The sequence below is a fragment of the Antennarius striatus genome, chromosome 9, assembly GCF_040054535.1.
Source record: "Antennarius striatus isolate MH-2024 chromosome 9, ASM4005453v1, whole genome shotgun sequence".
NCBI lineage: Eukaryota > Metazoa > Chordata > Actinopteri > Lophiiformes > Antennariidae > Antennarius > Antennarius striatus.
The window spans coordinates 13,800,916-13,827,461 of record NC_090784.1 but is presented as its reverse complement, the minus strand read 5'-3'; the positions used below and the strand labels follow the sequence as shown (position 1 = coordinate 13,827,461).

At 41.5% G+C, this 26,546-nt stretch overlaps 1 protein-coding gene across 1 annotated transcript; it reads left to right on the top strand.

Annotated features, from left to right (window-relative positions):
• Nucleotides 1-179: 179 nt before the first annotated feature.
• nkd2b (NKD inhibitor of WNT signaling pathway 2b) lies at nucleotides 180-25,962 on the top strand. The gene is made up of 10 exons (XM_068323686.1): nucleotides 180-427; nucleotides 544-570; nucleotides 665-756; nucleotides 20,683-20,743; nucleotides 21,250-21,377; nucleotides 22,363-22,458; nucleotides 22,718-22,859; nucleotides 23,210-23,282; nucleotides 24,325-24,446; nucleotides 24,595-25,962. Exons 1-10 carry the CDS (start codon nucleotides 403-405, stop codon nucleotides 25,206-25,208), a joined length of 1,380 nt encoding a protein of 459 aa, XP_068179787.1. The 5' UTR covers nucleotides 180-402; the 3' UTR covers nucleotides 25,209-25,962.
• Nucleotides 25,963-26,546: the final 584 nt, after the last annotated feature.

Below are 26,546 nucleotides of genomic sequence, written 5' to 3'. Positions count from 1 at the left end.
TTATTTCATCTTATTGAAACTGTAGCTCTAGTTTTTATGTTTCCTTCCTGGCGTCATTGCTGTGCTTTATTTTGTAAAGGCGCAAAACGGAAGTCTCGCCTGCATCTTATCGGGCTTGACAGGAGCTGCTGCTCGGCGCTGCCTACAGGTCTCCTTCACATTCAGTTGGACTGAAGGGAATCCTGGAGGCAGTCAGAGTGTCCCCTGTCTCCTCCATACATCAGTTACACACGTTTATCTGGCTTCTGCACAGACGCATTCTATCATTCAGCGGTGATTTAATTACCCGCCGGTGAAAGAATTTGGAGTTTCCACAATGTGACCATGTTGAGTCAGTAACTCTGTTATCCTTGTCCGTTTGCGGAGTATCTGTATTTATCCAGAGGAGAAGGACTTTAAAAAATGGGCAAACTTCAGTCAAAACATGGTAAGAAATACTGTATTGTTCCATTTTTATGTGCATGTCGATTGCAGCTTATATATTTTTGTTGTAAATGCTAAACGATTTTGTGTTTTGCATCTTTGTTTGTGATGGACCTGAAGCGTGTAAGCGCAGAGAGAATCCCGAAGGTGAGAAAACATCTCGTTGTGTAATAGATGTTTATCAAAGATGGTGATCTTCTGAAGTTTCTCCTGCTGATTGATGTGTTGTCCCATGACTCAGGAGACAGTTTTGTAGTGAACGCTTTCCTCCGGCGAGGGATGGAGGAATGTGAGAGGTACAGCGCCTCGGATCACAAGCTGAAGAACATGCAGGTATGAAGCATTTCGTCTTAATTATGTGTTTTTACAGTCTAAAAGGCATTAATCCCTGAAATAAGACCAGCATTTTCCCTTCCATTTTATGATCACATTAAAAAAGAGAGTAAAGCCACTAGTTTTCACTTCATTTCTTGGAAGACTGTGTGGAAACATTTGAAAAAGGAAATGATTTGAGTGCTGGCTTCCATTTATTTTCAAGAATTACAAAATATAGGATTAAAAGAAAACCAAAGAATCACTGATTTAATTTAGCCAATTTGATTCTTGTGATGCGTCTTAATGGAAGTTACCACTAAGCCTTTTGTTGTGTACCCTTTCTTTTCTTTTTAAATGTTAGCAATTCTATATGAGTAAGATGTGTGAGGTGCAAGTGTGTGTGTGTGTGTTTGCATTTGCTGATGAGTGTGTCAGTCTTCAAAGATGATTTGAGAACAGAAGAAACTGTATCCACAGATTTACGTGAAGACATTTCTGTCACGTTGACGCAGCTTATTCCCCCGCCCGCATCACTGGATGGGGTTATGACAGGCATGAGCCTCATGTGTGAAGCGGCTTGGCAAAGCAACACACACACACACACACACACACGCATGCACGCACGCACGCACACACACACACACACACACCCACACACACACACACCGCTGTGGCTGTTGTCCTGTCTTTTTCCTCAATTCCAGTGAGCTGCCTCCTGTGGCTGTGGCATAACTTTGCATCATTTCAATTAGCGTATCCTTCTGAGGGGTAAAGGAGCTCAGAGGCCTCTCAGACAGACACTGCTAGAGGTTCACACAGAGGTACTGACAATCTGGGAGGTGGGTGGTTGTAATAGTGGAAGAGTTATAGATTATATCAGGGTAATAAACCGCCCACTCATGGCAAATTAAAAGAGAACTTCAGCTTCACAGGAGTGTGAGTTCACACTCCCCTGAAGGGAAACCACCAAAGGCATAAGAATGACACGTATTAGTAGCTGCTGGGCCCCACCCACCCTCACTCCTATCAAAGTCATGCTTGTGATTTATCTTGCGCTTAACTAACCCAACACTTGTTTTTCCTGCTTTAAGGTAGGCTCCAATGATAGGATGTGAACAAACCCAGAATAAGTTTGTTCAAGCACTATGATGGATGTTGCTGTAATGTGTATGAACCATTATCTGAAGCAGTGTCTCTGCACCGCAAGGTTTAAGCAGCGATGATGAGCTGGGTGTAAACACAAACTGGTTTTGTATTGGCTGGCCATCTGACAGAAAACCATTTGATGACAATATATTTTAAGCCACTTTTCAATTAAAACGATTCCAGCTTCTCAAGTTAAGAATATTGTACCTCCATTCATCCAAGACAAATGTAATAAGAATTTTTTTGAGTTTTCAGCTTAAGACAAAGTTGGGCAAAACATTTTCGTATTTCAAGACTTCTAAAAATTATAATGGGCATATCAGTATTTTCCGTCACATTATGAATCAAAATGATTATAGATTATTGTGAAAATAATTAGCAGATCGTTGACCATAGTTGCGATAGATGACCTCTCAGGGTATGCTTTCAATGCCATATAGTTTCCCATCTAATAGCATGAAGACAGAATGGATCTCTAGAGAGAGAATATTTCTACTTTTGATCCATCATACTATTATTCAAACATTAACTAAGGCTGGATAACAGTGTCATACTTCCAGATAAAGTTATTGGATTAAGGATTCTTAGATATTAGGATATTAGAGAAATATTATACAATCCAAGGTCAAAACAGTAGCATTCATGTTATTTCTTTTTTTGACACTTTGACACTTAAATATCAATTTCAGCCACATCTACTCCTCCTGAGTGTTTGGCTCTCAGCAGATTTCAGCGTCTCCACTTAGTCCTGATTGATGGGCAGCACAGATTTATGATTTGGTACAGGAGGCGATTGGCCAAACATGCTGTTTAGTGCTGACCATCCCCCTCCTCATTGTTAAATGGGGGAGTAGGATTCCTGAGCTGTCTGGCTGTGACTTCAAAGCGCAGAGCTGGGAGTTATAAAAGGGCTCTGATATCATTGGAGCCTCCAAACCCTTACCCCTCTATCCCCTGTTTCTGTCCTGGGGGGGATGGGCTCAGGAACGGAGAGTAACCAGGAAAAAACAACACAACTGCTAACCAACCAAAGCCTGCGTCCTACTCATTTAAACCTATAGATCTCCTCAAGAAAGCAGTCGTTTTCTATGCATTCTCAAAGCTTAACCACATGTCAGTTAGAAATAACAAAAGATCAAAAGAGATAAAAGCATGTTTCAATTCTGATATTGCTGCAAACCATGATTTGAGATTGCGGCTGGCAGCCTGCCTTCTGTTTGTAATCCTATATCCTCCTTTAAGTGTTGTCTAAGTGGACAAAGAGAGCGTGACTCTGCAGGATGACTTGGCTTATCCGAACTGCAGTCATCGAGATTTTGACACTTGGTTGCAGGTGTTAAAAGAAGCGTCACTGGTGCAAACACCTGGAGTGATGCAGAGATAATATAGGCATGATCAAAGTGGTAAATATAAGCCGAGTATGTAGTTACAAAATATGTAAAATGCTGCAAACACAACCTTGTGCTTATCCAAACCAGCACTCATTAGTGGAAGGTTTGTCTCACCCCTGCAAACACAGAGCCTCGCATACAACCACAAGTCTTCGTATGGGAGCTTCAAACAGACATGCATGGATACACAAATACAGTAATGACAGACCGATTCAAACTTTCAGCACCAGCTTTTGTCTCTTTAACGTCTCACAGCATTAGCCTGTGAAGAAGGAGCGTGTCAACATCTTAAAATTCAACAAAAAAGACTGGTTTTACTCTACTTAATAATATCACACTTCAAGTTTAAAAAAAAAAAATTGGTGAGGGATCCAGTTGGATATAACGATGTGCCAAAAACTCCAAGACGCAAATTTATTTTGACTTTTGGAGAGTTACATAGCGCTCACCCCTCCGTAATAAATTTGGTTTCAGAGCAACGTTCCCAAGCAGCTCACTAAAATAACCATAAGCTAATGTTTTTTTAACATTCATTTGGAATCTGTGAATAAAACTTTCCCCCCATATATATAAATCCTAATTTGGTGATCCTGCTCAAAATGGATGTTATGTTTGGACATTTTTTACCGCTGAGTCTGTAGGTATATCTTCTATTCACTGCGTTAATTCTGAGTGAGCGGTATTTGATTTGGATTTGAGGCTGGGACATCTGTGTCATGGCTGTGACCCTAAATGACGTATATTTCTTTCAGTACATAAGGTTGTTTCTCCCATGCTTTCCATGGGTGTGTACTAGATACAGGTATTAAGAGCACTTAAAAGATTCTTTTCAGAGAAATATTCTTATCAGCAGCATCTCATCGCTTTTTCATGTCCACCTTCCTTAAATCTATATTAAAAATGTGGGCTGTCGCTTGCAGGGAGCAGTACATGGTGGAAAGGAGACATAAAGGTGTGCTCATCTATGTACTGCTTTTGAAGAGACTTGAAGGCATTTGGAAAGTTTGTTTTTTTCCACCTCTTTTTTTTTTTTTTTTTTTTAAATTGGCTCCTCAAGAAGGCGAACTGTGAGCCTTCATCTCTGAATGAAAAGCATGTGGCTGGCATCCAGAACAGCGGGGTCTTTCAGCACAGCCCTGGCAGACATCTGTTCCTGGTTTGTACAGCAAAATCCTGGAGCAGGGAGAGGGGCTGTGGTGGAAATGGGGTGGGAGAGGGTAGCGGGGGAAGAGGAAAAGAGAAGGAAGAGTAGGGGGGTTTTGAGTTTGTTTTTTGTTTTTTTTTTCACGGGGGAGACATTTAAGGGGTTGTAAAGGTAGTGGGGGGAAGGGAGTCATGGAAAGCCTCATCTGCCTCCACTTCATTGTTCAGCTGAATGCTGATTTCACTTTGGCTTCTATTTTAACTTCTAACAGCTGTGAAACATGTAAGTCACGCCCCTCTCTTGAGGCTTGTTTTTATATAGTTAGCATTTGTCAAGAACAAATATTCATTTCTCCATCAGGGTAAACACCTTCACCCGGTTGGCGCTGATGCTCCTCACAAGTGTGGGATGCTTGTTTTATCTTTCATGTGGGATTTTTTTCACCGAGTGTCGCCACATGGTCTCACCTGTGAGTGAGAGTCGGATCCTTCCGTCACTTTTTTGTCTGTGTTTCTGTGAGTTAATGACTGACTGAAATGCAGACAGGAGGTTGTGTGGCCTGTATCCAATGGAGAAAGACATTAGATCACCACCCACAGATTAAATGTTTATTTTCCTGAGGATATTTATTCTGTCTGAAAGTGTTTTTGAAGGAGTCTGCTGCTCACTTTCTCACTTTAACTCCCCTGTGACTCATGAAAAGAACGAGTCCTCTCTGGTCATCAGGACCAATCAAAAGCCACCTCACACGCCATACAAAAAACCAGAGGCCGTTAGCACTGGTTGCATTGGCTCATTTTTCCCAGTTGGTAATCATAACATTTTTTTGTAAAGTAATTTAATATTTTTCTCATACTTAATATCATTATTACTCAGAATTAGATAATTAGATCTATACTTGTCTGTACAGTTAATACGAAATTAAAGTCTGCAGCTTAGCCAGTTTTGGACCGAGTGCCCAACACATCTACTGTACTTGATTCAAGTAGATATGACCCAATGTACTTCTGTTTGAGTCAAATACAAAAACAAAGTTGTTCAGTCAAAGTTTCACTGGAGTCAAAGTACTGGAGTTCTTACTAATAAGCACAAGGTTTCATGGGGGGGGCCTGAGTAGAATGTGCTTGATCAATCGTACTACAAATCAAACATGACCCTTATCAATTTGATAAGTAGTATCTGTGTTTTGTGGTAATAATGGGAAGTTAATATAGCAGTATGTATAACTGTGCAAACAGTGCAAACAGTGCAAACAATCTAAATTATACTACTTAATAATATTTTTATGCTCCCCTTTCTTCATCTTCTTACAGATGACCTCTATTCTATTCTCTGCTGTCTCCTTGGAATCTTGTTTTCCTTCCTGCATAAATAAAACCAGTTGCCACACAAAAACCAGTCCACAAATATCTCAAGTGCTTCTCATTCAAAATTGTTATATTACAATTTCTCTCAAATTTGAGTAAACTTTGTTTAAAATACTTATCTGGAGCTAAAATGGTATTTACATACCTGGGTTGGTGTTACGGGTAGTTTTCACTGATTCCTCTCATACAATGAGGAAATTTTGCATTGTAATCAAAGTACCAGTAATTAAAAACAATTATGAATTTTCCTCTTTTCAAAAATCTCACATATTGGTTTCTGACATGTTCATGCATGCTCTACTGGTAAGGAGTCATCATCTTCCACCTTAGTCACCGTGAACACCACAAATTCAAAACTGAACTCTTCCAAACTGTCTGAACTGCCCTTTCAGCTTCCCTTACAGGCTTGGGACAAGTTATCTATAACCGTTTTGTGATAATGTCGTAACAAGAAAGTCAAAAGTTGAAAAAAAAATTCTCAAAATATGTATTTGAGTGAAGTACGTAGAGAGACAGCTACATAAAATGTCCTATTGACCTGAAGCACATTGATACCAAACTGAAGGCATGGTGGCGCAGTGGGTAGCGGTGTCGCCTCACAACGTGGCGGGTCCGGGTTCGAGTCTCGATCTGTGCGGAGTTTGCGTGCTCTCCCCGTGTCTGCGTGGGTTCTCTTCGGGTTCTCCGGCTTCCCCCCACCTCCAAAAGAATGCGCTTCAGGTTGATTGGCCGGTCCCAAATTGCCCGTAGGAGTGAGTGTGTGCATGGTTGTCTGTCTTTGTGTGTGGCTCCGCGGTGCACTGGCGTCGTGCCTGGAGTGTCCCCCCCCCACGCCCTACGCCAGCTGAGATAGGCTGCAGCTCACCGTGACCCGCTGCGGCGGACGAAGCGGCAGAAAATAAAAAAAATGAATGAAGCGTCTCAATTCAGATGTTTGGCTTTGACAGAATTCAGATTTTTGTAGGACTGTGTGCCATCCCATGTGTGACATCAATGCCTTTTGGACACTGATATAGTGTCCAAATGGAAAATGTGCCACAATGACCCCAAGTGTTCACAGTCTTGCATAACAACATGTCATGCATGTGTTTCTACTATTCCATCCATTATAATTTGAAAGCCCTGATGTACTGATATACTGTATATGATTATGTTTTTCCTGCAAATATTTTAAGACAGATACCTTCATATCAGCGCTAGATATGGGAACTTCTATTATGAATGTGATACTGTATGTCAAGATCACCAAAGCACAGTAGGCATTTTGACTGAGGGGCACAGAATGCAGGCAAAACTATTGATGCAATACAACATGATCCGGGAAGACTCTGCATTGGCAATCATATATATGAGCTAACATTCACAGTGGATGAATTATTCTGTAACACGAATGTGAGTTCTCACATCCTGTGTAGTGTATACTTCCTCTCTACTGTTAAAAACTGTTGTGTTGTGCGGTGTGTTTACTTAAACTGATCTTCTTGGATCAAATTCCTTATCTGGTGAGCACCTGAAGCAACACGCCCCTGAAAATGGAGCCCGTGGTATTGTTTTAATGCAGGACTGGTTTTGAAAGACTCAGTTAAGCTCATAATGTTATATTTTTGTTTGTTTAGGAAGTCACTGCTTCCTGCCAAAATAAAGTCCCGCACGAACAAAATATATCATGTCAGTTAGTGAGCTTAGAGGTGCAAAGATTTCATCATCGTTGGGCAGAGCCGGCTGAGCTGTTTCCCAATGTAGGGGTCTGTCTGCCAAACTAAGCATCTCCTAGCTGTAGCTTCATGTTTACTATATGGACAAAGGAGTGGTTTCCAGCAACAGTAAGAGTTTGCATGTAGTCATTCCTATTTTATTTACCAAGGATGGAACAGAAATAGCTATTTCAACAAATCATAGAAGGTGTTCAATTGTATGTTTGTAAAGAGACAACATTGTGATGACTGTTTTCCTGTCATAACAGTTTTCCATGCACACATTTCTCTCGCAGCTCAAAGGAGAACAGTATATATTTGGACAAGGTGAATGGCAGCCCCCTGTCTTTCTTTGTTGCTGAAACACTTATCTGCAGACGTATGAATTGAAGCTCTGTCGCCTTTGGCGTTATCTCAGTCCCATCATTGCTGCTTTGAAGTCGTCGCTTTTCATGATATTTATGAGAGACCTACTTGTGTACTTCAGAGGATCCAACGTAGCGTTACAAGACGGGATTGCAGAAAAATCACCATTTGTGCAACTGTATGTGAATAGCTGGACTTCCTTCCTTGAGCACACATAGTGACACAAAATAACCTGGATGTGCGTGGTCAGTGATGACAACAGGGAGACTTCCCTTTCTCTGATCAGTGTGCTGGTGTCTGTTTGGGGCAGTCAGGACTCAGGGTTAACACTGGTCTGTGTCTTTGCTTTTGCTCCATGCCAGGAGAAAGAAAATACCTGAAGCTGGAGCCCAGTGCTTAGCACTGACATTTTTGGCAAAGGCTGCTGGATCCAAGTCTGTGTTTGATCTTATGCGTCTCCCAGCCAAGTAAAACACCGGGAGACTCAAAGGTTATTACATTTTAGTGTGTAAGGTATGTTTCCACATAAACCCCTGTTCCCCCTTAGAAAGCTTTAGCTCTTTTCCAAGTGTGCTTCATTTTGCAAGTCTTAGAGCAGCCAGGGGAATATCATATTTTTTCAGTTATGGTTGTTGGTGGTGTTATTATATGCTGTCATTACCGCCATTGTTAATTGATTACATTGTTTAGATTAGATTTCCAGTCAGAGCTGTTCATATGAGGAGCTGGAGGAGGAAACAGGAAGCTTCAAATTCTTCAACATGGTGAATGGAGACATTACAGTTATATTATGTTCAGTACTTTCTTTAATCCTTATCTCTAAATATGTGCAGATTGGAAGGGAGGCTTTGCTTGTTTGCGTAAAAAGGACACAGGGATTCCTCTTTGTTATTCTATCAAGTCAGCCAGTGGAAACTTGAGATTGTCTCCACGAAGGTCAAATGCTGACCTGACATATATTCCGCAATACAAACACAAGGGAAACTAAATAACACTGTGCAGTACAATACGGTTGAGAACATAAATCTTTGGTGTGAATGCCTCTTAGCTTGCCCATGTGACAAAAAAGGAATAAGTACAGAGCACAAAGATCTCTAAAATCTAGGATCTATTAACATCACGAGAACTCTGATATTCTGGCACTCTGTTCATTTCTTTGTAATCCTTTGGTAAATAACATTCACTTTCTATGTTCTTCAAAAAGAAGGTTTTTGGAGAACCCCCTGAAACTTCATCCTTGATCCACATTCCTGAACCTGACGCCCTGCTAGGTTTGAAACTGGAGAGCGAAACACCAAACACCACAAACCCTGACTTCCTGTGTGCTTAAAAAAAGCCCAACGGAGGGCACTCAGAGCTGCTCGCATTGTTGCTCAATTTTGTGATGTATTTTGATGGTGTGATATATTTTACATATAGATCTTCTGCTTAGAGTACAGTAAGTGCTCTAAGCAGAATTGCTGTAGCCAAATCATGGCCAAGTTTCATTAGCCATGATTTGGGGTGTTTAATCTACAAAGATTCAGAACCATAATTTTAGTTGATGCTCAAGAACTTAAAAGATTACATAACACCCATCGTCCTGTCTTACAATTTCATATACAGAATGGCATAGCATAAGATTTGTCAAACACACCCAAAGCTCCCTGGACCCCTGAGGAGTTAGGCATCTTTTTCTCTGTTCTGATCTCAGCCTCCCTCTTCGGGACCCCAGGCCTGCACATATGTAGGTATCGCTATTACTCAGCTCATAAAACGCCACAGTCCCATCTGAAAGTGGTTAGCTGTTGAAACACACTCGCAGCTTCAAAGCTTGGATCTGGGCTCTGCAGAGAGCACAGGCCTGGACCTCCTCCTGCACATCACATTCCTCTCCAATAGGGAATGGCTGCAAACTTGCTTTTGTTACACAAGACTGTTCCAGTCATCCAAACCCTCAATGGGTCTCCATTGAAACGAAGTGGTTTATTTTTGTCATGGGTCATAATTTCTTCAGGGGAATTTAATTTAGGAAAGGAATGATTGCGGAACAATTCTATGTGTGTTCAGCAGAAGAAAAAAAAAAAGAATGTAGAAGTTATCTCATTCTGCAACAGTGTGTTTACACACCCAAACACCCTTTGTGCTGTTTGTGTGACAAAAAAGGAGGGAGAGGATGAAACAGTGCTGAAAGAGGCCACTGTTTCCATTTCCTCTAAAGGCAGCCTTCTTTTCTTTCCCCCACCCGCTTTCCTGAGCCCATCCACTTCAAAAGCTGACCTGGCTCTGTGTGCCATGTAACATGTTTACCTAAAGGCTCATTTCAAATAAACAGCAGTTCTCCTTGAGATGCCCACCCCCCTCTCCCCACCTCACCAAGAACCTTTCAGAGTCACCATCTGCTCACAGGAGGTGCTTCAAAACACAATGAAAGCAGGATTGTTTTTATTTTCATGATGTTGTTGTTGAATGACTGGCATGTAGCTTTACAAAGAAGTGCAATGTTCAGAAAGATTTGAAGACAGTGTTAAAAAAAAGGACTGTAGCTTATAGGAAACCTGCTTTTGAAAGTTACAGGTGAAAATATTAGGCTGTAAGAGTTCTCAGACATTTCAGCTCTGCTCTGTGTTTTTCTTTGCACCTGATTCAAGAATGCTAATATCTGAACTTTGACCTGTAGTGCGTTCAGATTTGAGAACTGTTTCATCCTGTCTGCTTCTGATAATCTAATGTTCAAAGTGTTATACATTCATACATTCCTCCTCAAACCTTTATAAACGGTCACACTTCATGATTTAAGACAACCTCCAGAAACAATACTTGCGTCTTGGCTCTGGCTTGATACCTGAAGATATAAATATAAAAGCAGTCAAACTAAGTTAATTTAACTAATGTTTAAATATTCATACTCTTTTTTAAAATCTCCTCACAGGCATGGTTTCTATTCATGATGAGTTTGAAATCAGCAGCTCTCTGTGCGCTCTGCTGAGTTGCCCTCTGCACCATAGCCTTTTGATCTCCACTTGTGCCATGGATGAATTACGTTGCAGAATTTCACACTGGGGAACAGTGTTTCAGACACACACAGCCTGTCTGTCAGGTCACTTAAGTGCACACATGGCAGTTTCAGTCACTTAGGTAGAAGCCTGGATGTTTCAGTCTCATTGACTGTGTCTTCAAAATCTTCACTTGGCATATTTCTGCAGTGTGACACAATAATATATTTCATGGTTTGGAGCACGACGCTTAAAAACTCTTGCCTTGAAGCTATGTTATCAGAAGCAATTCATCACAAGCATACCCTCTCATCTTTTAAATTTTTTTGACCAGTAATTTGCTTTGAGAATAATTCAACAGAAGTCTGAATGCGCTTTGAATGATTTTGGTGTTGATTTACCCGTGTGCTGCTTTCCTGTCTCCACACCTCATTTGTTGCTCTCCAGCTTTCAACCTTGTCCCCTTTTTCATGGGAAGTTGCTTCTGTTATGTACCACAACATTACTGCCAGTGGCCCCTTAGCAATGATCCATTTCACTTATGCAGGCTCCCTTTGAGTGTTCACAAGATTGTGGAGTCTCTTCATCTTCCTGACCCCAGCAGGAGTGTATTTTTAGGAATCCTCAAGAAAACACTTGGTATTGACCCTAGAATGACCCCCTGTCCACTTCCAGGCCTGTGAGGAACTTCACATGTTAGAATTAAGCTTGTTCTTGCAGTGCCAAGAATTCCTACCTGATAGAGCAGACAGTGGCACTAGATAGTGAGAAGCTTTACACAACAAGACAGAGAGAGGTGAGAGGTAAAAAGTGAAGATGACCACTTAGTGTAAGAAGTACTGGCTTATTTCCCCTTATTCCAGATTTAAGATGGAAAACTGGAGTCGTCTGCAAAGATGAAGCACTTTTTGCTTGAACAGTGTTGGAAACATCACTTTATTCCTTAAATACTTCATACCAAGAACTGCAGTAGCAGTTTTAGAAAAAACTACTGCTGAGTCTAAATTGCTGATTATAATTGAGAATGTTTGGGAGATTTAACTCTGCCTCTGTGCTTTTCTGCCCTACCTTTCCCTCCCACATACAGTACATTTGTTGCATCTGTCTGCAATGAACCATGTTTTGGCTGTCTCTGACCTGTGTGCTTGATTCTCCATGAGTTATAAAGGTAATAATAGCCCAGTACAAAAGTCACCATTTCCCGTTTTCTCAGCATGGAATCTTCCAGATGGAAGTGTTGAGATCTCACGCTCCATTTCTATCTGATTGGTCACGGTAGCAGAAATGTCTCTAATCATGGTCAGTCATATGGATCTGTACTTCCCTAAGTTTCCAGAGGGAGCCATAACCAGTGGAGTGTAGAGCTGTGATTTTGACCCTGAACCTCCTTACCCCTTTGACATGCTAGGGAAACCAACAGGCAGCTCACCCAGCTCACTATCAGCTTCAAACCACCACACTCCTCACTAGTGTTGTCTTTTTGTTCTTGTTTCTCTTGTCTTGTCTTAATGTTTCACACAAGGTGGATCACACCCTCTTTGAGTAGAAACAGAGTTTACGTCCAAATAAAACACACTAGGTTAGTTTTTCAGAGAGAGCGATACCGGTTACACACTCACATGCACTGAAAATATTTATCTACTGCAGGATCAAACTGCATGTGTTTTTGTAAGAGAGGGATTTAAAAGAAAACAAACTACAGAATATATGCAGACAGATAAGGAAAATAAGATAAAAGATCAATTTTAAAAAGCCTCTTTTACACAGATCATGCAAAACTGTGGCTCACTGAATGCTCTTCTCTATGATGCTTTAATTTTTTTTTTACATTAAGCAAAATAACAAAAGAGCATCCTCTCTGCAAAAGAGGCGTGATGTATAATGCTGCAGGATCTGTGTGTACTAAACAATTATTTACATCCCTGTTTCATGGTAGCTAGTCTGGTCTTTTCCTGGGAGGGTAAGTAGTTCCCAAATATCAACCTGTTGCCCCAATTTGAGGATCTTATTTGTTATATATATGAACTTTCTTCTTCTTTGACTGAGTTATTTGCTTCTTCTTATTACTTTTTAAATACTGTAATTTATTTGTGGGCTGCATGTACGACGTCCTACATTTCTACCTTGTTTTTACACAGATGTCCAATTTTCTCATTTGTTATTTGCTTTGTTATTACCTTCTGTCTGAGGAATGGAACAATGTTGAAGGTTTTTGAACCTGTCAGATTACCATGTGTGGCATTTGAGTGAAAACCAACTGTTAGTTGGAAAGCTAGACTTTGAACCATAATGAGTGTCAGTTAAAGCAATTAACAAAACACAGTGTAAATAACAAGTATAAATAGAAATTGGATAATTTCTATTTTGTTTGGATAATTTCTATTAGATAATTCTATTGGATAATTGGATAGGTGGTAAGAAAAAGTGACACGTTCACTTCTTACCAACTGGAAATTAAAGAATAAACTTTTGAGAAAGCTTGCGGAAAGAGTTGCATCAATAGTTTAAATATAGTGGGCAGAAAAAACAAACAAAATTTGAATTAAATTTCATAAGAGTAAATGGATTTGTAGTTGAAGCAGTTCAAACGAATGGATCAACAGTTGAAATAACTCGCCAAGGTAGGAAACATTTGAGTTAAAATCAAACAGCTAAAAGTATTGTGTAATGAGAGATTGTAAATAATTGGGAGTTAATAATCGGCTAAAGGTATTGAGTATGTACTTATAAAGCCACTAGCAATTTTGATGCAAGCAAATAAATAATGCATTTACACATATAATTGAGTTTTATTAAGAAATTATCCACTTTGCATCTTATTCCATCCATAACAATATATTTGCCGTTACGTCGTATTGTTGAATCTGACCTTAGTTTTGCGTTAATCCTAGGATGAGAATCACTGCATTTAAAGCATTGTCAGTGTTGCTACTCGTCCACACTGGTGCGCAGCTGTCGTACCCCACCACGGTTTGTTTACATTTCTCAATCACCCACAGGAGCATTGTAACGCCTGTTCCTCCACCAGCCTCCAACCACAGAGCCTCGCCCCTATGAACTGCCAAGCCTGGTTTTCAAAGCTGTGACTCAAATCCCTCACAGCTTAACAAAATGAGCAGTGAAAACAGTGGTGTTGGTTGTTATCTCACAGGTGAGAACAATTATAACTGACATTTTGGTACTGGACAGACAGCTGCAACCTGACACGACCTGACGCAAGAAGCACCCTTACAGGTTTGAGTGAGTGAGCTGAAATGAGTTGCCTGCAAACTTGTTCGCCACAGCTGACAGACGATCAATGTGAAGAGTTGATCTATAGTAAATCCCTTGCCACATGAGCTCATTGCAGCTGATAACTTTCAAACACTTCTCAGCAGGACACTTGTGGAGACTCATACACAACTGCTTGAGAGGTGGCATCGCTGTGGGACATAATGGGATTGGTGTTGAAGCCATTTCACCCACTACCTGGCATTCTGAGATCCAGTATGTTGTTTAAAGGGCCTGTGGAATGTGGAACAAATCCCCTCAGCTTTATCAGCCTGGGCGCGCTCCTCTTTGGCCAGGCTTAAGAGCCAGGGTCCTGCACCGAAGCTTACAGAATTTCACATGAAGGCCAGAAACAGTGGAACATCCTGTTTGAGTCTAACCGCCTGTCCCAAACCAGCTTTGATATGCTGGCACCTCACACTGGCTTCGTTCTTGTTTGTCGGGGTGTGTTTGCCTGTTTGAAATCCTGGCTGTGTGTGCACTGTCCTGTCTGACTGTATATTTAATGTTAAAACTGAGATTACTATTGAAATGGTCAATTAGTTGTTTGAAAGAAAATTGTTTGCAAAAATGTTGATAGAATCATTTTATAGATTTATGAAGCATATTCAGTGAAACGTTCAGCGACCACTGCTTCTCACATGTGAGGTGTTACATTTCTGTCTTAACTGTATGCATGTGGGTTTTGAATTGTTAACGTTTGTAATAGCCATATTTTCATCACTAAAAATGACTGCTGATGATAGTTTTAGTCCACTTACAGTTTTATATCTTTGCAAATTAACTTCCTAACTGGGCTTTTCACCACTGTATGGCCTAAGAATTAGATGAAACTTATAACAGAAGTATTTTAATTTAAAAACTGATGGAAAAAAGACTATAGATATACAATTTTACAATTATAGTAGATTGTGTCTGGATGCGTGTTGTGTGTGTGTGTGTGTGTGTGTGTGTGTGTGTGTGTGTGTGTGTGTGTGTGTGTGTGTGTGTGTGTGTGTGTGTGTGTGTTGGTTATACAGTGCGCCCTTGTTCTTTGCGGTCAATGTATTCCAGGACCCACACGCGATTAACGAATTCCGTGATAGAACGACAAATAATTTATCAAATTATTTACAGTATTTAAACGTTTATGAACCCTCCCCATAGTGATATTAAACCACTTTCTATCTGTATTACCTTTTCCCACACTTTTATTGACTGCTTAAAGCACTTTTGTATCTCACGGAAGTCCAAGACTGACGGAACATAGTGCACTTCCGGATGCCGTCAGCCAATAGAATGCGTGTACGGTTTCATGTGACTGTCTACCAAAAATCCGCGATGAGAAGAAGTCGTTGATGTTGACATTGATGCGCAAATGCGCGAGGGCACACACCAGTAACAGTATGCCGCTGTGTTTTAAATCAGCATACTGTTACTGGTCAATCATAATGTGTGTAACTGTGTGTGAGTGTCTGTGTGTGTGTTTAACTTCATTTCTGTGCTTTTAAATCAGTGAATCATGACAGTCATTTTTATGTTTTTCTCTTTCCTGTGTCCAACAAATTAATTCTCTTTTCTCTATTATTAAATAAATTATCTAACCCAGATTCGTGTGGGTGATGTTAGTCACTGGTAGGAAACACACGGTTTTTTAGTTTTTACAGTAGCTGTCTGTGTGACAGCTGAGAGGAGGGTGTTACATTACATCAGGCTCCTATCAAAGCTGACATTAATAAAGGCACAATGATTACAGCACCGGTGACAGATGCATGGTGGACAGCCAGTGATGCTAATCTGTGTTTACGCCATCCAGCAGGTCCTAATCAAAGCAAATGGAGGATGAGTAGTGTAGATGTGCAGAGTCTAGTCGCTTCTGATTGAAGGGGAGACGGTGACTTTTGGTGATTTACATGTGTCTCTTACATACGCAGCCAAGTATGCTCATCTCTCACCACAGCTGTTGTTATACAAGCAGCAAAGAGGCTTCGCCCCAGTGATTCATGTCCTGCCAAGAGAGAAGTCTTGCCTCCTGTTTGACCTAAGAGAGAGTGCCGCTACCTTGAAAGGGCTATCTTGGCCACAAGGGGCCAGTTCAGATGAAAGGATGGCATTCTGATCTGATCTCATTTCCATTCATAGAAAGATATGCCCTGGTACCCTGATATATAAACAAAATACCTCAATTAATCTACAATGTTGGGTCTCTGCTCTCTAGAAATGACCAGGATTAAAAAGTTTAGGCTGTGGTTTTATAGACTGAACTTCTCATTTTTCCCTTTACTGACAGTCCTTCAATAACAGTAAGAGTGCACAGTTTGAAACTGTCACAAAGATGTCTTTAAGTTGCCTTGATTGAGCATAAAGAACATTAGAAGACATGCTAACTCAAATCCTACCTTACACTATACTTTTTGTTTTATTACCGGCACACACGAATACCTCATGCCAATCAGCTCTGTTATTCTGAGTGCAATAGTTACTCTGACTCAGAATGAAAGCTGAACCCTGATGAACCAAAGGGAAAGAGAGCTTTCTGTTAATCTGTCAAGAGACTAACATATTGTTCTTTACTGTCTTGCAAGAGAAGAGACAGAAGTTGTGCAACTGGCCTTTTCTCTTGAACTCCTCATAATTTCAGCCCTGGCCCCTTCCCCCTCTTTCCACCCCTCATCCCCTTTATTTCACGCTGCCTCTTTTCAGTTTAACCACTCACATCTGGTTTTGAGTCAAGGCCAGGTTGGTTTCTCCTGGAATGGAGGGCTTTTATTTCTCAATGGCCCCGCTCTCTCTCCAGTTTCATTTTGCGGTGAAGAGTATTGCAGTTTGTTTACGAGCTGGCATTCCTCTCTTTATATTAATTCCGCTAAATCCACATTTTCATCACTGGGGAATCCCACAATCGTACCTAATTAATGGCCAGTGGGAATTAGAATACTGGTCAACGGGTGGTCATCAAGGTTTTCCTGTGGCGCCCTCCCAAGTGTCAGTTCCAGGTGAATTTGTGTTTCTAGAATCTGTGCAAATCCTGTTGAACTCTTAGCTGTTAGCTGCTCACTATGTCGCTCAAGACACCTTCTGCATTCAATGAAGGAAATAAAGGAGACTGTTGATCTTACTTTGGACAAAGAACAGTAGAATACACAGGCGTCTCATTTTTGATTTGTATAAAATGTACAAAGACCCAGGACACGCTGGAGGGACTATGTCTCCCGGCCGGCTTGGGAACACCTCGGGCTCCCCCCGGAGGAGCTGGAGGAGGTGTCTGGGGAAAGGGAAGTATGGGCATCCCTGCTGAGACTGTTGCCCCCGCTACCCGACCCCGGATAAGCGGTAGATGATGGATGGATGGATGGATAAAATGTACGAACTGTGTGTAAAGTATTTACATCTGTGTTTGAAAATAGGTTGTGTAAAGTGGAAAACCACATTGTTTCAAATGTATGGTGCCCAGGCACCACCCTGTTATTGTGTTTGTTTTCAATCACATCTTTGTACTTTGATATGCATTTGATTACGTTGCCATATTTCATAACCTGAGGCCAGAGGAATTGTGTCAAACATCTCCCCTGTTAGCTTCCCCTGTTTTTGAGCTTTTCAAAATCAGTTGTGCATCATCTAGTTTGAAGAATGGGTTTAAAGAAGCATGTGTACTTATATTCAGGGGCTGAGCTTGAGATGGTGTTGTGAGAACAAAGCTGTGCAGTGTTTTCCAGCAGGAGGATGGGTGGTAGGCTAGTAGAGAGAGAGAGAAACTGCTGGGGGATGTCTGATGTCACCTGGTAAGAAGCTATATAAGCTACTCCTGGTTACCCTATCCCACATAAAAGTCTGGCAGGACTCTGAGGCTTTAGGGAAGCTTGGCAGAACTGCTGCATTAAACAGGAAAAAACATCACACACGTCTCTTATGTCAAGGTGTCTGGGAGACAGAACCAGTTTACACCAAACACTGTCAGCGTGTATTTCCAGTGCTTTTTTGGGGGTTTTTTTTGTGTTGTTGTTTTTTTCAGACAACTGAGGTCTAAAACATTTCCTTTTCAATGTAGCCGGAGAGCCGGTCCCACACATGTGGTTTTCCTTCTGTCATCCCCATACTTAAATGCTGCCTAGATGCATAGATTTCGGGTTACAGGTGTACAACACTGCTCGAAAACTGGTCAAAATGCTAACACGTTTTCATCGTCTACAGAACAGTTGTGTGAACTGTTACTGAAAGAATGAGCTGCTGGATGCCAGAAAGCAGTTAATTACACATGTGGTCTGCAGACTTGAGCCCGACACCGTGGGCGATGTGGATGGAGATGCCATGTGTTTAGACATTAACTGCAGACTGCGGTCGGGCCCAGCCTTCTCTCTCATTAGTTCCCCCAATGGATGTAATGAGCAAGGAGGTGGTGGATGGAGGGGCGGCGGTGGGTGGGGGGACCATATGTTCAACACAAGGACTGCTGCTCCGTTCCTCTCCCAGTCTGCAAGATGCCCCCTAATGTCTGAGTTTTAATTAAGAGACAAGATTCACTGTTGGCAGTCGGTTGATTGATTTGTTTCATTATCCTTGACTCTGGATCCTGCTTTTATCTGGAGGTGCTCGTACCTCACGCTGCACCCCCCCAGGAGCGAGGATGAGAAGGAGCCAATGGTTCTGTGATGCTCGTCTGTGCTGCAGAACATTGTGTGTGTGTGTGTGTGTGTGTGTGTGTGTGTGTGTGTGTGTGTGTGTGTGTGTGTGTGTGTGTGTGTGTGTGTGTGTGTGTGTGTGTGTGTGTGTGTGTAAACTCCTTCCCACTCACTCACTGCCCTTCATTAAGCGACTTTGGCACAAAGCAGCGACATCAAAGCATCCGTTGTAGAAAGTAAACAACCACTCGGCTGCAGAGACCAGAAGAAGATGGAAACTGTTTGTTTCTGTGTATGGACACACACCCACACACACACACACACATACACACACACACACGTGTCTGACTAGCAGACGGATTTGGTGATTAAAGACTGATGCTTGTTTAGGACCCAGGGAGTGGCACCAGTTGTCTCCACCTTTCCCAAAAGCCTTCAAGAGTAAATAAAAATCCACCTCCACCTCTCCCACTGAGCACCCGGGGGCCGTAACCTACGGACGGACCATATTTTCTCTTTGACAAACCACATTCTCCTCTCCTCTTCTAGTCGCATCTGCTTCTCTTCTCTCTCCTCTTTGTACTTCTTATCATTCCTCCCCTGATTTGTGCCCTCCACTGCGCTCGGATTTCTTTATTCCCTTTACTTACTTCCTGCCCCCCTCTCCTCCTGTTCCCCTCCTTTTCCCCTAAGATTCCTCTGCTGTTTTCTGTCTCCGGTGGCCAATTTACAGAGGGTGTCCGAGCCTTGACCCTGACACTCAACCACCCCCCCATCAGCAGTGAAGGTCAGGGCCAGATTAGAGACTGGAGGTATCATCCTCTGAAGTGAGGAATAATCACAGGCACTGAGATTGTTAAATAGAACCACAGGCTCTGGCGCTGTCATTACTCTCAGAAAGAGGGGAAGGGGAAGGAAAAGGGGGGTCTTGTTCGCCTAAACGTATGCAGATGTTCAGACTCTCACTTGACCCTCAGCGCTGCTGAAGGTACATGGAGTTCTTTTGTTTTTTAGCATCTATCTGTTTTTTATTTGTCTCGTTTGAGTGGGCCCCACTGATTCAATCTTCTGGGATTTAATTTCAAAGTGTGTGTGGAGCAGCTCCGAGCGTTGAGAGTGACGTAAATAAGATGAATCATTTGTTGTTTAAATACTTGTGGTTTAGGGCCTCTGCTGCATTTAATTGTCATTGTTTCCACAATCCAGTAATTAAAGAATGGCTGAGTGTATGTATGTGTGCGTGTGTGCGCGTGACACCTTGTTACTTTTCCTGTGTGTGTTTTTGCACGTGTGTGGTGTGGTTATACATTGTGGTTCTGTTTTATGCGCAATATAGATTATTCACATATGACAAGGAGATTTTTCCCTTCCCCCCTATTTTCCCTGCTTTTTTTATGGCAATGGAATTGTGTATTTAATCAGTCCCATCCGATCATGGAAATTTCCATCTGGCAATTACTTTCTGTTCAAAATAAACACACACATTTTGCTGATAGCTCATTGTGTTTTTTTGATTACCTAAATGTCTTACAGTCAAGTTTTTGGTGATGAAATACAGCAAGATCTTTCCCTAAACTCTGGGTTTCTTTCATCAAAGTCTTCTCACTGGATTCCATGTCCAGCAGGATGAAAGTAAACAGGTTGGCTCAGAAAGAACTCAGATGATGAAGTGCATTATGGGGATTTTGATGGATGTGAGAGGTCTGTTTGAAGGAGTCTTGAAAGCTTGGCTATGGTCGTAGTCGCTGTGTCCCAGACAGTGAAACAATAAGCGTGCAGATGTTCAAAGTGTTTGGCCGCGCCGGAGCCTCCAGTCCTCTCCTCTCATCTAAGTAGGAAATGCTTTAGCTGGAACTGTTTGTTTTCTCTGTGTCTGTGGTCTGAACTGTAGATTCACTTACATTTCTGACCCCCATCACCCCACCCACCCACCCCTTCTTGTCCCCCCCCCCTCTCTTTCCCTTTCTTTTCTCTACTTCTTTCCTTGTCCCAGGAGTTTCCACATGGTGAGCTGAAGGAAGGACAATTCACAGATCAACACTGTCCCCTAGAGGGTACGTTGAGATGTATGTGCTTTTACTCGTGTAGAATTATAGGCGACTGTTTGGCTTCACAACACAGATCTGATGATGCACAACAGAGGCGCATTGTATAGACATTTAGCATTCAATAAATAATATAACTGAAACCTGTAGGGCTATGTATGTAAAGCTGAATGATGTCTCTGGATGCATTTTTTATTTCAAGATGAATACATATTCAATTATTATGATGCTGGATAAATAAATATGTACATTGATCAACCAGGGATGTGTGCAGTGATTCAACACAGTGAGAAATGCAGGTCATATGATACCTGTAATATGAAGAAGAATGCTGCATCATCATAAGCACATCTGTAATTTCTTCTATAGTCAATGACTGAAAAGTAACTTTCAATATCGAGATATTTTTGCTGATTTGTGTGATTTTTATCTGCAAACTTGGAAGATGTTGCCTAAATCCTTCAGGAGAAACAAGTGTTTTCTGCCTGACTTGACTTTGCATGCTGTGTTGACAGTGATCCTTCCTCCGGAGAAGGCTGAGGGCTGTGAGAGGTACCTGCAGTACGCTCATCCGGACGACGGGGAGCAAGAGATTCTCAGAGACACAACCAAAAACACCGCGAAGAAACCCATCAGTCTGGATGTGAGATTTTCTATTACCTCCGTTTTTGTAATGGGGTGTAGTTTTCATTATTCATTACATATTCATTTTTGTTCTAGTGCAACTTAAGTGTGGGCAGCATGAATACACAACAAATGGGTGACAATCCAGATCTATTGTACAGGGAGGTGTATGCTCAGGTGTTTTTCTAAGCTAAGATGTACAGCATGGACAGATTGACAATGATTAGTGGGAGTTCGAGTGGTCCTCATCACGTTGATAGGCTGACATGATGCTACAATATTATACTGTCACACCTTCATTAGTCTGCTTTATAGACTTCAGGGCTTGGCACTAAAAACAAAGGATTCTGAATATGCGTGGCAAAGAGAGAGCGTCCAGTTCTTTTTATTTTTTTTTAACATGCAGCCTCTTTATCTTGTGTCCTTTTGAACTCTCTCAGAACAGGACTTTCTACTTGTGTCAATGTCTGTCCTTACTTCTTTTGTATTCCAGAAGTCCAGTTCATTCTGTCTATGACTAGACCTTGAATTTTAGGTCTAGTCCTGAAACATTGCCTTCCAAAAAAACGTGTGAAAACTTATTTTCTGCAGCTTCCTTTGAATTTTGCTCCAGGGAGAATTTACTCTTTTACTCTTACGCCATTGCCAATGCAGATCTTATATTTGTTTTTGCGGTTTTAATATTTTATGGTTATATAGCCTGTGGTGGATTGATTAGCACTTTGCCTGACAGCATAAGGTTCCAGGTTTGGAGTTTCTATGTTCAGTGTCCTGTGAAAACGATTTAAACAGAAAATAAATACATAGTGAGTAAACCTATGTCACCACTGTATGTCCTCACCATTTGCAAACCCGATGATTGAATTGGATGTACTTTGCTGCCCCCTGTTGTCATAACCAGAGTATATCTCAGCTGTAATATAAAGGCACTTGCAGATGTGGATTGAAGCCATCTAACTGTTTATATATAACCTGAATTTTTAAGAACACTTTTGTTTTCACAGGACTTGGAGTGTGACGTGTCTGTGGAAGATGATAACCGTCAGGAATGGATCTTCACTCTTTATGACTTTGATAACAGTGGGAAAGTTACAAAAGAGGTGTGTTAGTGTGTGTGTGTGTGTGTGTGTGTGTGTGTGTGTGTGTGTGTGTGTGTGTGTGTGTGTGTGTGTGCGTGTGTGTGTGTCTGTGTGTGTCTGTGTGTCTGTGTGTGTCTGTCTGTGTGTCTGTGTGTGTATGTAGTGTTTTTTTCTGTTGCTGAACTCCTTGATGAACTCCAAGGCCTTCGTGTTAACAGGCTATTCTGTCAATGGCAGAAGTGAAAGAACTGTACTGAGAGTGTTTTATTTGTCACCGTAGGACATGTCTAGTCTCATGCACACCATCTATGATGTTGTGGACGCCTCTGTGAATCAGTCCTGCCATAATAAGAGCAAGACTCTACGTGTCAAACTGACCGTCTCTCCAGAGCCCAAGTGTCACAGAAAAGACGCTGGAACAGGTAAATGTCAAGCAGCGTCATATTTCTGCCATGAGGTGTGACCTCAGAGACTTTACTTGGTTACTTGGTCAATTCCCTATTCAGTGTTACCAGTAAAAGTGATTATTTTCAATACATCTGGTTTAAATTTCTGGACGTGACATCTTAGATTATTATGATTGTATAGAATACATATGGATTAGCAATTAAAAGGGTTATTAATGTAAATTTTTATTAATTCAAAAGGCTATTTGTACAGACTATGTGTTGTGTAAGATAAGTAGCTAACTGTGATGTTGAAGACTGAATGTGAGGATTTCAGTGCTGATAAAGCAGTTCATAATCTGAGTTCTTATACTTTCAATGTTCAGATCGCTGTCACCAGGAAGAGGGGCGTTCAGCTGATAAGCGTCTGTCCTCCTACACCAATCCAATCCACAGCAAGTACGCTTTACTTAAAAGATGGCCTTTTGGTGCATTTTAATTAGGGCTGTCAGTTTAACACGTTTATTAGATTAATTATTTACGCTGCAAATTAACTCGCTATAAAAATTAATGCAATTAACCATGAGTGGCAAGTCAATACGCAAGCATTTTAAATTTGGCCCATTGAGGGACCCGTAGGCTGCAGTGTTACGTCACTTCATACCTGCGCCACTAGTCAAAAGCGGGGTGACTGACAACAGAGATGGACGCGACACAGGAGAGCGAGGCAAGCCCACTTGGACCTTTGGGCGGAAAAATGATTTATAAAAACAACAAAGACAGAGTGATTTGTACCTTTTGTAAAAGAGAATTTTCATATCACCAAAGCAGCTCCAGCCTAATGTATCATTTAAATGCAAAACATATCAAGGACACATAGAGTTGTCTGTTGTCAGTTCCTGTAACGTTAGCTTACCCTTTTAAAGGAAAAGCCTGTTGGCATCTTACTATTGTTGTTGCCTTATTTAGAGGCAAGTTATACTATTCATTTTGAATTGCTGTATTGAGTCAGCTTTAGTATTCATTTTGATTGAGAGTCTGCTTATGTTCCCTTTTTGAGACTCAGCCTTATTTTATTTCTGAATTTTATTTATTTTATTTAACTGTATTTGTATTGCATTTTTGAGAAATGCACCTGGCCTAACTGGTTTGCTGATGTGCTTGGCCTTTTTTCTTTTGAATTTCATTTATAAAGCACACTTAACCAATAAAAATGTGGATTTCAAATCTTCTCTTCTTGGTGTATTCTATTTATTAGTCATGCACTACAATTTTGTAATGTCCTAGAATTCAAATTCTTTATTTGGGGGCCTTCAGCAGGTATGAGATTAAAATAAGATTAATTAGATTAATTAATTACAGATCCTGTAATTAATTAGATTAATTTTCTTAATCGCCTGACAGCACTTATCTTAATAATCAATGTATTAATCAGATTAAATAATTGTAAATATGCTCTTCTGACTGATAATCATGAGATTATCCTCACTTTTACCAACAGGGGACAGACCAATGAGGCGCCAGCAACTGATGGTCAGCATTACTGTGTAGATGAGAACACTGAGAGGAGGAATCACTACCTGGACTTAGCAGGAATAGAGAACTACACCTCCAGATTTGAAGGTAATTTTTTACTCTGGTTTCTAGCCTGCATGTTTTTGACTCAAATTTGCTCAAATTACTGTGGTTGGCTGATTGTGTGGGAGTTCTTTTGATGCTAAACGGAAACAGAGGTGCAAATCATGTATTTATGACAATGTGTCTCATGCAGGAACAACCCCTCCCTTCCCACCTCAGGAGCCTCATGGTCGGAGCTCTCAGAGCCAGAGCCGCTCGCGCTCCCAAGAACCAGAAACCCAATTTGTTCACCACCGTCGCTCACAGGTTATAGGCGACAGCTATAACCCCACAGAGTCTCGGAGCAAAGGCACACAGTTCCTCAAATCTCCCAAAGGAACCTACAAGGGAAGCGGAGGGACTAATGGGGGCACAAAGTCCACTAAATGTCACAGCTACCACCCACCTCTGCAAACCATGCTACACAGCGGCAGCGCAGCGGGACATGGGGGTCAGGATGTGTACCACTTGCCACATCAAGCCCAATCCTCCAGCTACCACCAGCACCCTTTGCAATACAGTCACAGTAAACGCCTCAGAGCAAAAGCCAGAGAGGCCATGTCCCCATCCAAAACCCTCTTATCCCCTCAGTCCCACCCCCAGCAACAACCCCCTCTGCCCTCTGTACTGCCAAATGTGGAGAGAGAGCAGGTGTCAGGTCCACCTGGGAGCCCAGGGTTTGTGGTTCCTGTGGTCCAGCGTCATGAGCACCACCACCACCACGAACACCACCATCACCACCACTACCATCATTACCATCAGACATGACCACCCTCTGTGTGCATTGACTGACATGTTACAGGACCAACCACACCAGTCTGAAGGACTTAACATCATCCCAGGGGAGTCCCTTATGCTCTGTCCAGGATCTATTTACTCACCTCTTTCAAGCTATACAAATATATCCTGAGGTTAGCTGTATGGAGAAATTGTTAAGTGTGATGACAGACGATAGTGGACCAGAAGGATGTTTTTCTGAAGTTATTGTGTGATAGCAAAAAATGTGTGGCACAGCTTTGAACTTTTTGTGGATTTATTAGTTTTTTTTGCTGGGACTGCTGTGATCACTACCCGTGTCCATTCAGGGTACAGATGCTGGAAAGGAACAGATCACAGGACCTTCGGCGTAGCATTTTTTCCTTCCTGATGCTGTCGGATGTAGTCCCTGGAAGCTATATATTAGTGTAGGTGTGTTGTTCTGTGTGAGACCTTTCCAAAACATGGATCTCAGGTGTAAAGGTGCTGCTGCTCTCAAGACCTTCACAGAGGCTTCTTCCTCTGGGAGGCCTGATGTGGAATGAGGGATTTCTGTTTGGGGAGCCGAGGATTTGGGGGTTTAAAATTACCACTGCCAGTTTTAATGAAAAAATATTTAGCTAAATGTATTAAAAAAATCTATATATGTAAACACATTTTACTGTAATATTATTATACTGTATATGCATATTTCATCATGGGTATAATTATGCATATATGTATTTTGTCTTTTATAAATTTTAATAAACATGGTATAATTCATTCATGTTATGGCTGAAATTATTTTGTTTATGCAACTCAAAATACACGTGACTATTTTGCTGCTGCCACCAAGTGGACACGAATGGAACAACATCACAGAAGATACTCAATATAAGGTTTTAGACTGTAATATGATGGAATATTGTAACGCGATAATCACAATTTAATTAAGAGAGGATTGAATTGTTTCAATTTCTGAGGCATTTAGGAGGCAGCAGGAACTCAATCGGTAGAGCGGCTCGTCCAATGATCCAAGATCGGCGGTTCGATTCCCGCTCCTGACCATTCACTCTTGGAGTGTGAGCTGGTAGTGGGAGGTGCCAGCTCACCTCCCGAGCACTGCCGAAATGCCCTTGAGCAAGGCATCGTCCCCTCCACAAGCTGCTCATTCGGGGCGCTTCAAAGATGGGGCTGCGTCACTTGGTCTCCCTGTCTTACTGCATGCCTACAGGCCCCTTGTGTGTGAGCTTGGTTGTTTCATGGGCCTCTACAAAAAACGTATATGTGCATGATTACTAACAGACACACCACGCGTGAAAAACATAATAATTTACATACGGGGAGCATTTAAGTGTTCTTCTCTTCTCA

What these genes read in the sequence shown, in the direction of transcription:
- nkd2b (XM_068323686.1), top strand. Translation starts at nt 403, where the DNA reads ATGGGCAAACTTCAGTCAAAACATG. An exon ending in AGAAACCCATCAGTCTGGAT is followed by an intron (nt 21,378 to 22,362) that starts GTGAGATTTTCT and finishes TTGTTTTCACAG; the next exon opens with GACTTGGAGTGTGACGTGTC. An exon ending in GTGGGAAAGTTACAAAAGAG is followed by an intron (nt 22,459 to 22,717) that starts GTGTGTTAGTGT and finishes TTGTCACCGTAG; the next exon opens with GACATGTCTAGTCTCATGCA.